Consider the following 15,054-nt stretch of genomic DNA (forward strand, 5'->3'; position numbering starts at 1 on the left):
CAGGGTTGTTCAAAGAATCCTGGCTATATCTATATCAATATCTCTATCTCTAGTCACACACACACACACACACACACACACACACACACACATATATATGTTCATATATATGCAAATATACATAGATGATAGATAGATAGATAGACCCCAGGTTTGGAATGTGTATTCATGAGAAGGTAGGTGTATTAGGTTTGTCCAGAGAAATGGAACTAATAAGATGTGTGTATATTTAGAAATATATTTATTATAAGGAATTGACTCATGTGATTATGGAGGCTGACTAGTCCAAACTCTGCAGGCTGAAGACTCAGGAGAGCTGATGTTCCAGCTCCAGGTCAAAGGGCAGAAGCTTGGAGACCTAGAAGACCTGTAGTGCAGATGAAGTCTGAAAGCAATCTGCCGGAGAATTCCATCTTGCTCATGAAATGTGACTTTTAGATACCCAGGGCAAAGGAGAGCCTATGACTCAAAGAGCCATATTAAGTTTAGCATAATTTTCCCATCACCATGATCACCTTTGCACCATCAGAATTTATGAATACATGTGTAGATTGTTCTATTTTGTTCTTTTAAAATTTTCAGTGAAAAAGTTGCCCTCCCTTGAATATTGCATATGAAATAACAAATACTAAAAGAGATGGAGGAAGCTTAAATGCATATTACTAAGTGAAAGAAGCCAACATGCAAAGGCTACATACTGTATGATTCCAATTATATGACATTCTAGAAAAGGCAAAAATATGGCAACAGTAAAAAGATCAGTGGTTGCCAGGGTTGGGGTGAGGGGGTGGGAGGGACAAATAGATGAAACACAGAGGAGTTGAGGGCAGTAAAAATAGTCAGTATGATACTATAATGATAAATATGTGTCATTATATATTTGTACAGACCCATAGACTGTATGACGCTGAATGAACCCTAATGTAAACTATGACTCTGAGTGCTAATGATGTGTCAGCATAGGTTCATCAGTTGTAACCTATGTACCTCTCTGTTGGGAGATGTTTATAATGGAGGAAGCTATGCATATGTCAGGCCATGGGGGTCTATGGAAAATCTCTGTACCTTCCTCTTAATTTTGCTGTGAACATAAAACTGCTCCAAAAAATTGAAATTAAAAAAATCTTTTTAAAGCCACAATCATTCTCATAAACTTTCAGACTAATGGACCCCTTCCTGTTTTTCATGTCATATATCTGGTATTATTTCTGAGTACACTCAGGTATCCTTTATCCAAAATTTCCAAGTCAGAACAAAATTCTGAATCCACCAATTTAAATGATATTCAGTAAATGGAATAAGAAATAGAAGTTATATGCTAGCGATATTTAATATTTAAAATTAAATTATTTCAGAAATATTATAATTCACTCCATGATAACAGGCATTGTATTTTTGCCAGTCATTGTGCAGTTCTCTGACTTAACACTAGATATGGAGTATAGTCCTTTTTAGTAGTTAACACTATTGGTAACATACCAGGAAAGATGTCAAGTCTGAAGAGGCAACATTATTTACTACCTTTGGAAACTATGTAAATAAACATTCACTGTACTTTTCCATTTTAAAATTTAGGAGTGTTTTTGGCACATAATAAGCACTCAATTACCATTTGCCAAATTATTTACCTCTAGCTCTTCCTGGACTTGCTGGTTGGCAGGGTTTAGGATGAGGAGGGTAAGAACAAAGCACTGAAATTTATTTCATTCTTTTATATGAAAATGGGTTGAAGTACTTTTGCTTTGTCACATCTTTCTTACAAGAGTGTATAATATCTTGGATACTGTGATAGAATCACTTCACTGTCAATACTAATAGAAAAGAAGAAAAAGAGCATGAGGGAACAAAGATTATGTTCAAGTTATATAGTGGCTGGTGGGCAACACATAACGTTTTAAACTGAAATAAAGTTCCTGTGTTAGAAAATTCAGTAATTCATATACTATGTTTATTATTGATTTATAATTAGTTTAAAAGCTAAATATAAATTCAAACATTTTAAAATGTGTTCTGTCAGGGGAATTTTTTTTTTTTTTTTTTTTTTTTTGCGGTACGCAGGCCTCTCACTGTTGTGGCCTCTCCCGTTGTGGAGCACAGGCTCCAGACGCGCAGGCTCAGCGACCATGGCTCACGGGCCCAGCCGCTCCGCGGCATGTGGGATCTTCCCGGACCGGGGCACGAACCTGTGTCCCCTGCATTGGCAGGCGGACTCTCAACCACTGCGCCACCAGGGAAGCCCAAGGGAATTTTTTAGAACTGTTTTTCTTTTATATTCCCAGATATCGTAGTGTTTACAAATACGTAGTTTCTAATTAACTAACCAAAATGACATTTATGGGTGAAACTAAAGAAAATCGTTGCTAAAAGAAAAAAGTCTTAGTAAACATTTAGTTCAAAGCCTTCCTTGTCTTACCTAATTATTCACAGATTTCAACGCACTGAAGATCTTTCTTAATTTCATTACTACTTCCTAAAGTTCATGTAATGCAGACATTACAAATATTCTACATGTAAAAACATAGATTAATCAAAAACTGTTTCAAAAGGCTTCTTCACAATTATTTGAAATTATTAATATAAAGAATTTTTCTTGAGAAACCCTTCATTTCTTTACCTATATAATTTCAACTAGTTGTAAAGATATCAAAAAAGATAGCTTCATATCCTTTTGATTGCAATCAATGGAGAAAATAAGATTTAGGTTTTAAAACCCTCTTTTATGAGCTACATAAAGCACTCCTTCTGGGCATATGTCACAAAATAAGTTGTCAGCCAACTTACAGTCACCATAAATTCACACTATCCATTTCCTATGAATTATATTTTTATAAGTGGCATTCATGCCATATGCACGTTGAATTTTCTGTATACAAACCAAATTATTTTATTCACAAGCCAACGAGTGAAGATCATTCCAAACCATAATTTCATACATAAACAGGTTTGCTACAATCCAGAAGTTAATCACACTCTAATGAATTCATTAGGTAACAAATATATTTGTGATAAAACTCCAATCTGTTAGGCACATAAAATTGTCTGGAATTGGATTTTGTTGTTGTTAGAACCATATGGTAATTTTTTTTTTTTTTCCCAAAAGCACATTTGGAAGACCACTTACTGTGAATTTTCATTTGATAATTTGATTTAAAAAAAAATTATTTCCAAATATTTGACTGTCCATTCCAAACAATTACAATTAAAGAATACCTGAACAAAATTAATTAAGTTGTTGTCAAATGTTGTTAGTAGTAAATACATTAGAAACATATAAGAACAGTTTGCAAATAATATTTACTAGGAACAATTTATACATAGAGTATTTTACTAATCACTGAGAGGATATGTAAATGTAAAAAATAATTACCTCCAAAAATTCCATTTAGGTGCTTTCACCAAGGTAAAGAGATGAGAAACTGAAGATAAAGTTAAGTGGAAAAATGACAAAGCCACACGTAATTAAGTAATCAAATGCATAATAAAGAAAATAAATCCTATAGGATCATTATGGTGACTGATGGATTTTGATAAAGGATGTTACAGAAAGTGATAATTTAGATTGTCTTTGAGAAAATGTATTGCTTTATTATAGATAATGGAAGAAGAAAGAGTCCCCAAACCTGGAGAACATATTATTTTTTGTTAGGAGTAAGGACTAAGAGATGAGAAGAAAGGTTAGGCTACAGAAGTAGGTTTGGCTTGGGAAAAGCAGTTATTGTTGTCTTCTTAGAGTCAGGTCTGATTTTGGAAAACTTTAGAAGTGGGCTGAAAGTGTCAGGTATTAAATAATAGATAAAATTGAAATATCAAAAGTTTAAAAATAGAAAGCAAACTTTTTGTTTTTAATTTTAAGAATCTTGTAGCAGTGTATATATGCATTAGGCAACCATGGGAAGGCTCTAATTTAAGACAGTAAAAGTTCTAAAACAGAAGAAAACTGGTATTTTAAAAAGAAATATTTAAGGCTACATATAGGTTACATATAGTTCATTGTTAAATTAAAATAAATATGAATAGATATAAAAATAGAAATACACAAGGGTGATGTATTGGATACAATATTTGAAGAAAAAGGTGGGTAACAGTCACCCAACTGAGTGATTAAAATTGTTTGAAAATACTGGAGTTATATTGTTTAGTAGAAAAAACCCATTATGGATGGTATAAGATAGGGGTGACTTAGGGAAGAGGAGGGTAATGAGTTCAGTTACAGAGCTATTCCAGTTTCAGGAGCTGGAGAGAGTTTATTTACCTGACCACTAAAAGGCCACAAGAGCTGTAATTTTAATGAGGCATAATGAGTATTCTCACTAGTGATAAGCATAACAACCCTGTGCATGACCTCCACCTTCTTTTGATATGAATGGACTCACTTCATTAGTTCTTTTGAGATACTGAGGATACTATTCATGTATGTATTTATATATTAAATTATCACCCCCAAAAGATTTAATGAGTTGCATTATTAAATGTACAAATGTATAAATCAAAGTAGATACAGATAGAAAAATGAAGGGTAGTAAAACAAATTATACTGGTAAAGGGGCTAACATAAACTATGTACACTTTTAAAGTGTACATACCACTTTAAAATTTTAAAAAATATTTTAGGGCTTCCCTGGTGGCGCAGTGGTTGAGAGTCCGCCTGCCGATGCAGGGGACATGGGTTCGTGCCCCGGTCCGGGAAGATCCCACATGCCGCAGAGCGGCTGTGCCCGTGAGCCATGGCCGCTGAGCCTGCGCGTCCGGAGCCTGTTGCTCCGCAACGGGAGAGGCCACAACAGTGAGAGGCCTGTGTACCGCAAAAAAAAAAAAAAAAAAAAAAAAATTTAAAATTCAAGTATAGTTGATTTACAATGTTTCAGGTGTACAGCTAAGTGATTCATTTGTCTTGTGATAACCTATAATGGAAAATAACCTGAAAAAGAATATATATATTGAATATAGTTCCCTGTGCCATACAGTAAGTCCTTGTTGTTTATATATTTTCTATACAGTAGTGTGTATCAGTTAATCTCAAATTCCTAATTTATCCTATTTGTTTCAGTATTTCTATTGATTCAGATCCAACAGGAAAACAGAAACCACACCAGGTATTTCAACAAAAGATATTTAATATAGAGAATTTGTTATAAAGCAGTTGGAAGGTTGTCTGAGCAAAAAAGAGCACAGAAATAACCCAGAGATAATAACTGCAAAAAAGCAGGACTGGGAGAACAAAAGGAAGAGGTTAGATTGTCAGATCAAGAATCCCTGAGCAAAGGCACCGATGATCTAGAACTTACACAAAATGTAATTTGTGTGTGAATGGTCCTACTAAGGAAGAATGATGAGACTCTTTCCAAAAGTGTCAAAAGAAGCTGAAGAGAAACACCTGCAGCTGTTGGAAGAAACAGCTACCGCTGGGCAATACTATCAGGGATAGCAAGCAAAGAGTTGGAAGTACATCCTTCTCCTCATTCCAACTTCTATTACCTTCTATTTGGAGTTGAGAGAAAATTGTCAAATAACCAGTACATTCTTTCGGCTACTCATCTTTGGAGTACATCGTCCTATAAATATGTTATGACAAATACAAACAATATGCTTCCACCTAACAAAATGTAATTCTCCTTGGTACAAATTGTCTCTCTCACCCTCTCCCCAGAAAGGGTAGATGTAAATTCCCAAGGATCATGATTTTCATCTCTTGGTCCCAGTCACAGTATCTGTATTCTTCCTCTTCTTGTTTAGTCACAATCCCACCTGAATATCATACAACCTAAAGGCTCAATGTAAAATTAACTAACAATCCTTATATAAATTTGTAAGGGAAAATGCAGGAAGGAAAGAAAAAGTATTGGAGTTGAGAAACTAGATAAAATAATTGGTACAACATTATTTTTGGATAAATGCTGATTTGAAATATAGCCTTAAAAGATCATGACTGAAACACTGAATGACTGACTGAAGGTGAGTAAGAAAGTTATATACCAAAAGTAAGGACTTGTGTTCTATTTTTGATAATAATTTCTAATTTAATTTTCAATTTGATGAGAAGTTTTCACTGCTGTAAAATAAAGACAAAATTTACTATCTGAATTCCCATGCTGGTAATATGTTTCTTACCAATTCATATTTTCCATTGCAGAAACTTGCAGGAGATATGTGTAATCTTCCACCATGACATGATATGTTTTTGATGAATAGTACTTTGTTTTTGTATATTAGAATAAAGTTTTTAGAAGTTCCCTAAAATATATACTTTTTTTCCACTCACCATTTAATTTACTATGAAGATGTTTCCAAATTCCCTGTTATTTTTATTTAACATTCTACATAAATGAGCCATTTGTCATAGTCTCTAATAATATATTTAGGAAGTATTCATATACACTCAAGAGCATGAATATAATAATGATAAAACAGAAAACTAAAGATCAAAATATATAGACTAAAATCATGATAATTTCTCTGTTTTAATTTTATGGACTTCTGACTAACATAATGATATAAGAAATTATTAATAACCACTTTTATTTGCTTATTTAATCTATTACTAGTGAGTTATGCTGCACAGTAATATAAATATCCCACTTTTATTTTCCTTTTAGCTTTTATTCTCTCTGGGAGATAAATAGCAAAAAAAAAAAAAAATTCTTTCACCCTTTTGAACTCAGTTTAATTTCAAACCATACATACAACCATGAACTCTTCAGTCCTAAGAAGTGATGATCACAGAGGGAGCTCATCCTTTCATCCCAGAGTTGAAGAATATTTTGCTTTGTGCAATTCTTCTGGATACATTGTGACAGATCTTCAATTTCCATTTATTTTCTAATCAAAAAGAGTCATCTCCTTGGCACTGGTACTGGTCTGAGTAGCTCAGGAGGAAGAAACATAATCAGCAGAAGCAAAGTGTATGATATTTAAAATATCATCCTCTACCTTGTTTTGAAAAATTAAAATGAAGTTAATGTATTTATCTATTAGCAGATTCAAGGCCATGTATATAAAAAAAAGTTCAGGGTTTCCCTGGTGGCGCAGTGGTTGGGAGTCCGCCTGCCGATGCAGGGGACACTGGTTCGCGCTCCGGTCTGGGAAGATCCCACATGCCGCGGAGCCGGTGGGCCCGTGGGCCATGGCCGCTGAGCCTGCGCGTCGGAGCCTGTGCTCCACAATGGGAGAGGCCACAACAGTGAGAGGCCCGCGTACCACACACATAAAAAAAAGTTCAGTGGCTAGCCATGTGGATGTTTGGGTGTTTTGACACTTTTCAGTTGCTGCTAGCAACATTCGTGAGCAAGACTGGTAGGTCACTGTCGTAGACTGGATGTAAAGGGAAAAGGAGAAGAAACAGAAAGTGAGAAGAAGAAATAAAATGTGGATAGAAGGTAAAAAGAAGAAATAGAGAAGTAAAGAAAAATGTTCATCTAGTGTAAAGTAACTTATTCTAAATTCAAGGTGTCAGATATAGTTCATGTTTGTGATTGTCCCATATCTCTGAATATTTTATCTTTTTTTTTCTTTTTCATATTGTAAGACTTCAATGTGGAAGGATATTGGTGTTGGAAACCACTTTTATCCATGTTTATCTTCCCATTTTCATCTTTTCTAGCGATGACAATACCATTTATTGTTCTGTTCCTAGCTACAAAGCAAATTATAGGAATTTTTTCATATAATCTTCATGACACTATGTAATATAATAGTTACCATTATAACCTACATTTTAGGTAATGGAGGGCTAATGAAGTTAAGTCACTAAACCAACATCGGATCTGTCTTTAGCCCCTAGTGTCCCTGTGAATTAGAAAATGTGTCCTCTCTAAGCAGTCACAGGTCTTTCCATGGCCTATGGGTTAGTAACTAGAGCTTTGGTTGGTTTTCATCATGACTTGTTCCCTCAACCAGAGACCATGGTATAATGGACACCTTGCACAACTCTGTGTGGTTTCCCTGCCAAGTTTACATAACCTATTGTTGGTAGAACTGAGATTCAATTACTCCAAAGCATGTGTTTGTTGATAGTACACTCTTCAGACTCTCAGCTACACTCTTTAGACTCTCAACTAACTCTTGTCAGTACTTCAGACCTCAGGTGAGTTGTCGCTCCTTCCTCCAGATTCCTTCTCTAAGTGCCCCCCTCTGAATTGGGAACCACTCCCATGAGCTTCCATCACATCTTATAGATATTTCTGACATGAAGTTATTACAGTGACTGTGACTGTGAACTTGTATATATTCCTCAGTGATCTATAAGCATTTCTATAGTAGGGACTATCTCAGAACCCAGCACCCAGAGACTGTCAGTTACTAACATTTCAATAAATATATGTTGCATGAATAAAGGGAGTTCCATTACTCATGGAAATCTGGTAAATGTATGTCAGGAGCTCTCAGAGCCAGAATCTGAATCTGTAACCTGAATCTGAAAGTGTTGAATAATATGAAAAAATAAAGGACATACCAAAGGACAATGGCTTCTACCAGTCTATCCAGTTGAATGTACATTGGGGAACTGACATAGGAGCTTGAGTGGCCTAGGAACCAGTATTGGAAGCATTAAGCTCTCTCATCTTTTTCACTGTCAGCATCTTTAGATCGTTCTCTCATGCTCTGTTTCAACTTGTTTGCATTCTAAGTTTCTTTGAAATAAGGTGATATGTTATCACATAAATGAGGCCAAAATACATACTGACTTCGGTATATAAAAACCTTAGTCTGAAAACAACTCAAAATACCCTCTGGCCCACATCTATTTAGCTCTTTGGTATGACATTTAAAAGAAAGATAAGAAAATGGAGTGTCAATTTTTTTAAGTTACTGCTCAGTTGACATTTCTAAATAGCACAGGATTATAACAATATTAGCTATAACCTGACTAATCATCTTACATTTGACCTCAGTTTGTGAGCATATTAGTAATAACATACGATCAAATCCTATTATTTTATCAGAGTTTTAAAATACCACTCAATAATATCTCCATGAGAAATTAAATGTTCTATACCAATGTTTACATATGCTATGAAAAAAGTATAAATGATTTGGCCTGTCGTTTCAAAAGTCAACCAATTACACGTTAAGTGGCTAAAATGCATGGAAATATGAGCCAGGAGTTATTTTGTTTGGAATATTTAAATATGTTTGATTCTTTGTCTATGTGTGCATTAGCCAAAAAGTTTATAAGGTCCATCAAAATTTCCAATATCTCCTTGGTATTTTACTCTCAGAAATATTTATAATTTAGTGGTGTGCTTCCCATATAATTAGAAAGACATCTAAAGTCTGGGTGGAATTACACAGAATTAGAGCTATCACCAACCCAGAAAAAATTGTGTTATATTCCAGTTTTTAAGTCTTTACCTTTTTTTTTTTTTCCGGAAACCAACTGAACTTGTATTGACACCAACTACACGACTCTTCTTAGTAGCCTTATGGGAATGGATAAAGTGGCTTGACCCAAGATAACACTGATTAGGCTTAGCAATGTTACTTTTAAATAAAACCAACCCAATTTTCCCCAAGGTGGCTTAGATTTCATAATGGGTCACAAACTAATACTAAAAATAAAACATTTAAAAATTTGATCCAAGCCCCTTCTATCCTCCCACACTTGAAAGGGACCTTATGAACAGCAATTTCCCAATCCTAGCATCACTAGCTTATAAACCTTAGGGTTAAAAACTCCCTCCTCATTTACCCAATGTTCAATTTCCATCACTTTCAATATACACTAGTGTAAATACCATGACTATTTTGCATGAAGTTAAGTATTCTACAGATCAGAGTCACGGGATTGAACCAGGAGCTCCCACCTTTTATGGGAACTTCAGTGGTACCATCGAGGTCAAGGCAATTTAATTTAGGTTAACCAGGATTTGTTTCAATTTGTAAGAGAAACATCTTGCAACAGGTTTATTTAATTCTCTTAAAAAATGGTGGCATGCCTTTACTTTCTGCCTTTTGGCAGCAGCAGTTACATATATGGAGTAGCAAATTAAGTCTAAAAACGTGGGCCCTAGTCAACTTTATTTTTTGGCATTATGATCACGATAAAGGACCACGACATCCTTCACATTTCCAAGGAAAACCCAATTTAAAGTTTGTCCTTGCCAAACTCCATAAAACAGCCACTTTAGAGTAAACCAGCAGAGCATTGCATCACCCCAATAAAGCTGTAGGTTTCATCACATGCACCAACAAATCTACATGGCTAGTTTCTGAGCTCCTCTTTTACAGAATTTTACACCTATTGTTACCAGACAGCATTTTAAACACGGACATATCAACTGCCTAATAAAGCAAAAAACAAAGGCATTTTCCCCTTATTAGAAACAAGACACACCATCACTTAAAATCTTCAAACATTATTTGACTTTAACTTTCAGAATTTGACAATGCATTCAATGAAGCAATCTGCAGACAACTAGTTTTAACAGACAGATTAAAAAAACACTTTTAAGCAGACGTGGATGTCCTAAACTGTTTATTAGGTAAGAATTTTACAAACATTACTTATATTAGCGGTAGCGGTGGACCTGGAGAGTATTGCACCTTCTCCAGGCTGCGCGGCGAGAACCACCGATCGTGTGGTGGAACTTGTGGCCCTTGCCGAGGCCGCGGCTCTTCCTGCCTGCAGACGTCAGCCCCCGCATCTCCCTGTGCTTGTGGACTGGCTTGGTGATCCACTGGGTGTCAGGGTTTCTTCTGATAGCTTTATGGAAGGGATCAATGAGGATAACCTCAAAAAATTTGTACGTAGAATCTTCACCCACCCAGTAAGAATTCAGGATCCTCAGGGCCCCACAGTGGCGCCCCGCTCGCTCCTCGGCAACAGACTTAAGGCTCCGGCCAATCTTGAGCTGGTTGACGCCATGGTGGACGGGCTTGCCGTAGGTGGCGCCCTTCGGGACCGGGCGTTTGCGGCCACCGCGGCGCACGCGAACCCGATATATCACATAACCTTTCTTGGCCTTGTAGCCCAGCCTGCGCGCCTTGTCGGGCCGGGTGGGGCGCGGGGCCCGGTGCAGCGCCGAGAGCTGGCGGTACTGCCAGCAGCGCACCCTGAGCAGAAAGCGCATCACGTCCGACTGCTTCTTCCTCCACAGCTCCTGGATGTACTTGTAAGCGCCCATCTCGGCTCACCTGATGGCTGCCGCCAAACGGAAAGGCAAGTCTTTACCTTTTAACCGGCTTCTTCTCAACAATGTATGAGTAAACGGGTTTAATAGGTAGTCTGTTGTTGTTTTATTATACTTATGAGACTTAGGGAATAAACTGTGCACCTCTAGAATTACAAAAAAGTATGAATAATAATTGTTCAATAATTAGCAAAGATCAAACTAACAGCATAAAAAAACGGTAGCAGACTATACAGATTTTATACAGCGCATACACTGTCCTAATGCTTACCACGTGCTAGGGACTGTTTGAGTGTTTTACACACTTTAAAATAATTTAATTAACATATTAACCCTAAAAAGTAAGTTCTATTATTATTCATATTTTACATATGGGAAAGCTGAGCCACAAAAAGGGTAAGTAAATTGCCTAAGGTCACACAAAAAGTGGTAGTCTGAATTCACACTCAGATAGCCTGGCTGCAAAATCCATGTTCTTAAATTCTATGCTATCTGCCTAGCATTGAACAAAAACAAGATAATACAATTAGAAGAGGAATGTTCAGAAATAAAAGGAAAAAGATGATAATATGCATCTGAGCAATCACCTACGCTTTGAAACAAAAAGATAAGCATTGATGAATATATGTGGTCAATTTCGTATGACTGAAGTCAATTCAAGGGCATGATGTCTCTGTAGGGGGCTGCAGTTTCAGACTAACCTGGAATGTAGATCAGGTTTACCGGGTGTATATTTACATGAGATACTGAGTTGCTTTCCGTGACGAGAGAGGCAGCCTGCCTTAATATGGAGCAGTTAAGAGCACAGAGCTGGAGCCAGCATGCCTGGGTTTGAAGCTTGAATCTTTCTTTTATTAGTTGTGTTACCTTGAACAAGTTAACCTTTCTCTGCTGCGGTTTTCTCATCTGTGAAATGTGGCTAATAAGAGTACCTGATTCTTAGATTTGGAATAAGAATTAAATAGGTTAATGTTATAAAGTATTTAGGATAGTGTTTGGCACAAATTGTTTTATTAATGTTTTAAGTAAAGATGAATTTGGTGGGATTAAACTTGACTCCATAAGAGTGTTAGGCTTGGAGAGAAGAAATGCTATGTGGTTTTTAGTGCTATGTGGTTTGTCACTCGAATCCTTCACCAGCCCACCTCATGAACTTGTGTGTAGTTACTAGGAAGAAGAAAGTAATCTGTAATTTAAATCTACAACAGTGGTTTTACCAAAAATTTGGTAGAATTGGGGTGAGGGGTAAAAGTACCTTTACCAAAGTATTAAAGAAAAGATAAATAATCATTAGCTTCTGGCTTCAATGTACCAGATATGTGCCTAGTACACTGAGGTGTGGAACACCGCGGAAGGGCATACATGAACCTAGTTGAAGTGTTGGTGGTACTGAGAGAGAGATGGCAACACACCATTAGTAGCAGCAGCAGCAGTGGCGCCCAGAGGTGGACAGTGCAGCATGAAACAACAATGGCTCTTCCCTGCAACAGTGAGGGTGGTCAGAGGGTCAGGGCAAGTATTAAGGCTGTAGTGTAAGTACCACTTGGAAAAAGTTGGACTTCGCCGGCCTCTAGTAAGAAATTTAGTAGAGAAATCCCAAAACACTCGGGCACTAACTCTACTGTATATACTTAGGAAGATAATGAGTAAACACAAATTAAAAACAGGGTTCGTCCTTTTAGGTAGCTTTCAGCTGCACAGGTATGTGGATATCTGGCTTTGTGATATTTTCACCTAAGATCATCATCACAGTACTCATTCCCATCAGGTTTGTGTAAACGTTAATCATATCCCTTTTTAAGTTTAGTATTAAAAATCATTTTCTTATTTTAGATACTGACATATTAAAGGCTTCATTTTGTAGTTCAGTTTATCTGATTTTGTAGAATCTATTTCAATGTATTCCTTAGCATTTAAGTAGGAAAACATTTGAAGAGAGTAGTGTTGCAAAAAAAAGTAAATGTCTTAAGAATATGAACTAGTCCTTTTAAGTACAAAGGGAAGAAATAAGGAAGTGAAAAAGGGCAAAATGGACGAAATGTGAGCCTCTTTCCAAAGACTTTAGAAGGTGAAAACAAATGGTTAACAAAAACTGCACAAAATAATCATTAAGTGTTATTTGAAAAGCTACTCTTTGATCCTTGGATCCTGTTCGTAAAAGCTACTACACTGTGATAAATATTCTTTATGTGTCTTTACGTGTAAACATTCTTTATGTGTCTGCTTGCTTAACACCTTTTCTCATATATTAAGATTGATAGTTTGATGACACTCATAGTCTCAACTAAAATGATAGTGGATCTTTTCTAGGTTGGAGAGAATTCCTTGTTTTATTATTTCTGGGAATTTTAAATGACCTGTTTGGCTGATATATTAGTATTCATTCATCATTTTAAATATGTTTCACTTTATATTTTTTTTCCTGATGACCAGTGAATTTGAAAAGTAAAGAAAATTTAACAAAATAATGAAACAAAACAGAAACATTATCCAGGATTCCACAGGCAAAAATATTTTCTACTTTGATATTTCCCTCCAGCTTATAAGTTTTAAGATGACAAATAATAGTACAGGTCTCTCATTTAAAAACAAATAAAATATGATGAAGACAATTGGTATTCAGGTGCTATAATTCGAGACCCAGAGGCCAGCAGTGATAGCTGCATGTTTGAATCCTGGGTCATAAATGTAACAGAGATATGTATTAAGCAAACTGAAAATATTCAGCAACCAGAAGGCTGGCAGGTCGGGATGGTTGGGGGCTGGTGTTTCGAGAGCTATTCCTCCTGCTGGTTTATCATCTACACTTCAGTGATCTTTATGGAAATGACCAATAAGCCAGATTCGTACAAATAAGTCCACTGAGGTAGTTCTTAATACCCATTCTTATCAAATTGAATCACCATGGAACTAATCTTCTGCAAATTATTTCAGAGAGATGACATTTTATGTGCACATTAAAGCTTCCTGGAAAGGGTCCATCAATCTGGAGAGGGGCACAGATGATTCCTGTCAGGTTTCAACTTGGTATTTATTAAGCTGAGTCTGTGTATATCCTTTAATGCTGAGTGAAACATGGCCATCCTTAACTGACTCAAGGTAGAGGTAGTAGGAGAAAACAAAGCAGCTAGGAGAGATGAGAAAATACAATTGTACTTTAAAAAAAGTTAGAATACATAAGTGTATTTAATAACAGTTTGTCAGCATTTTGACTTCAGATAAATGTGGAGATGACACTGATTCAACAGGGTTTTAAAAATGCAGCTGTCAGTACTGACTTTTGCTTTGTAACTATTTACTTCAATTAATTACACTTTCTAAATGCCAGTGGAAAAAAATAATTATTGCGTGAACACAATAAGACATGACAGTAGAGAAGCAGAACCTCTCTAGGTATGTCTGAACATACAACAAACAATAAATTTATCTAACATAATTTTTTGAGATTTAAATAACACATCTTTGTGGCTATACTATGTGAAAAGTATTACCTTGGGCAGTGTAGGGAGACACATAGATATATAAGACATAGATATTTTATTCAGCACCAGAAGTTCAGAGGGGAGTATATAGTGGGGGTAATACTGGGTAGCAAGACCAGAGGTAGAGACACCATTTAGGATATTATTACACACAATCAGATCAATGTAATTTATTCAGTACAACTTTATAGATTATATCCTATATATGTTCTATCTCTTTTCCTTTCTGAATCTTCAAAACAATCCTGAGATGTGTTCATTATTACCATTAAACCTGCTATTCAGGAAGATACTGAGGTTCACAAAAGATGCATACTTCTAGCTATATGAAGTTTCACTTGGACTCAATGTGTTATAACTTCAGGGCCAAGGTTCTTATTAACATCCTACACTGTTTCCCGTGTAAAACTATGTGCCTAGAATACTTAAGAATTGTCCATTTTAAA

The 15,054-nt window shown here is 36.0% G+C and overlaps 1 protein-coding gene across 1 annotated transcript; it reads right to left on the bottom strand.

Annotated features, from left to right (window-relative positions):
- Window positions 1–10,458: 10,458 nt before the first annotated feature.
- On the bottom strand, window positions 10,459–11,161 carry LOC101278065 (60S ribosomal protein L15-like). Its single transcript, XM_033425570.2, has one exon. The coding sequence runs from the start codon at window positions 11,118–11,120 to the stop codon at window positions 10,506–10,508; it is 615 nt and encodes a 204-aa protein (XP_033281461.1). The 5' UTR covers window positions 11,121–11,161; the 3' UTR covers window positions 10,459–10,505.
- Between the last annotated feature and the right edge of the window lie 3,893 nt (window positions 11,162–15,054).

The sequence above is a fragment of the Orcinus orca genome, chromosome 4, assembly GCF_937001465.1.
Source record: "Orcinus orca chromosome 4, mOrcOrc1.1, whole genome shotgun sequence".
NCBI lineage: Eukaryota > Metazoa > Chordata > Mammalia > Artiodactyla > Delphinidae > Orcinus > Orcinus orca.

What these genes read in the sequence shown, in the direction of transcription:
- LOC101278065 (XM_033425570.2), bottom strand. Translation starts at nt 11,120, where the DNA reads ATGGGCGCTTACAAGTACATCCAGGAGCTGTGGAGGAAGAAGCAGTCG.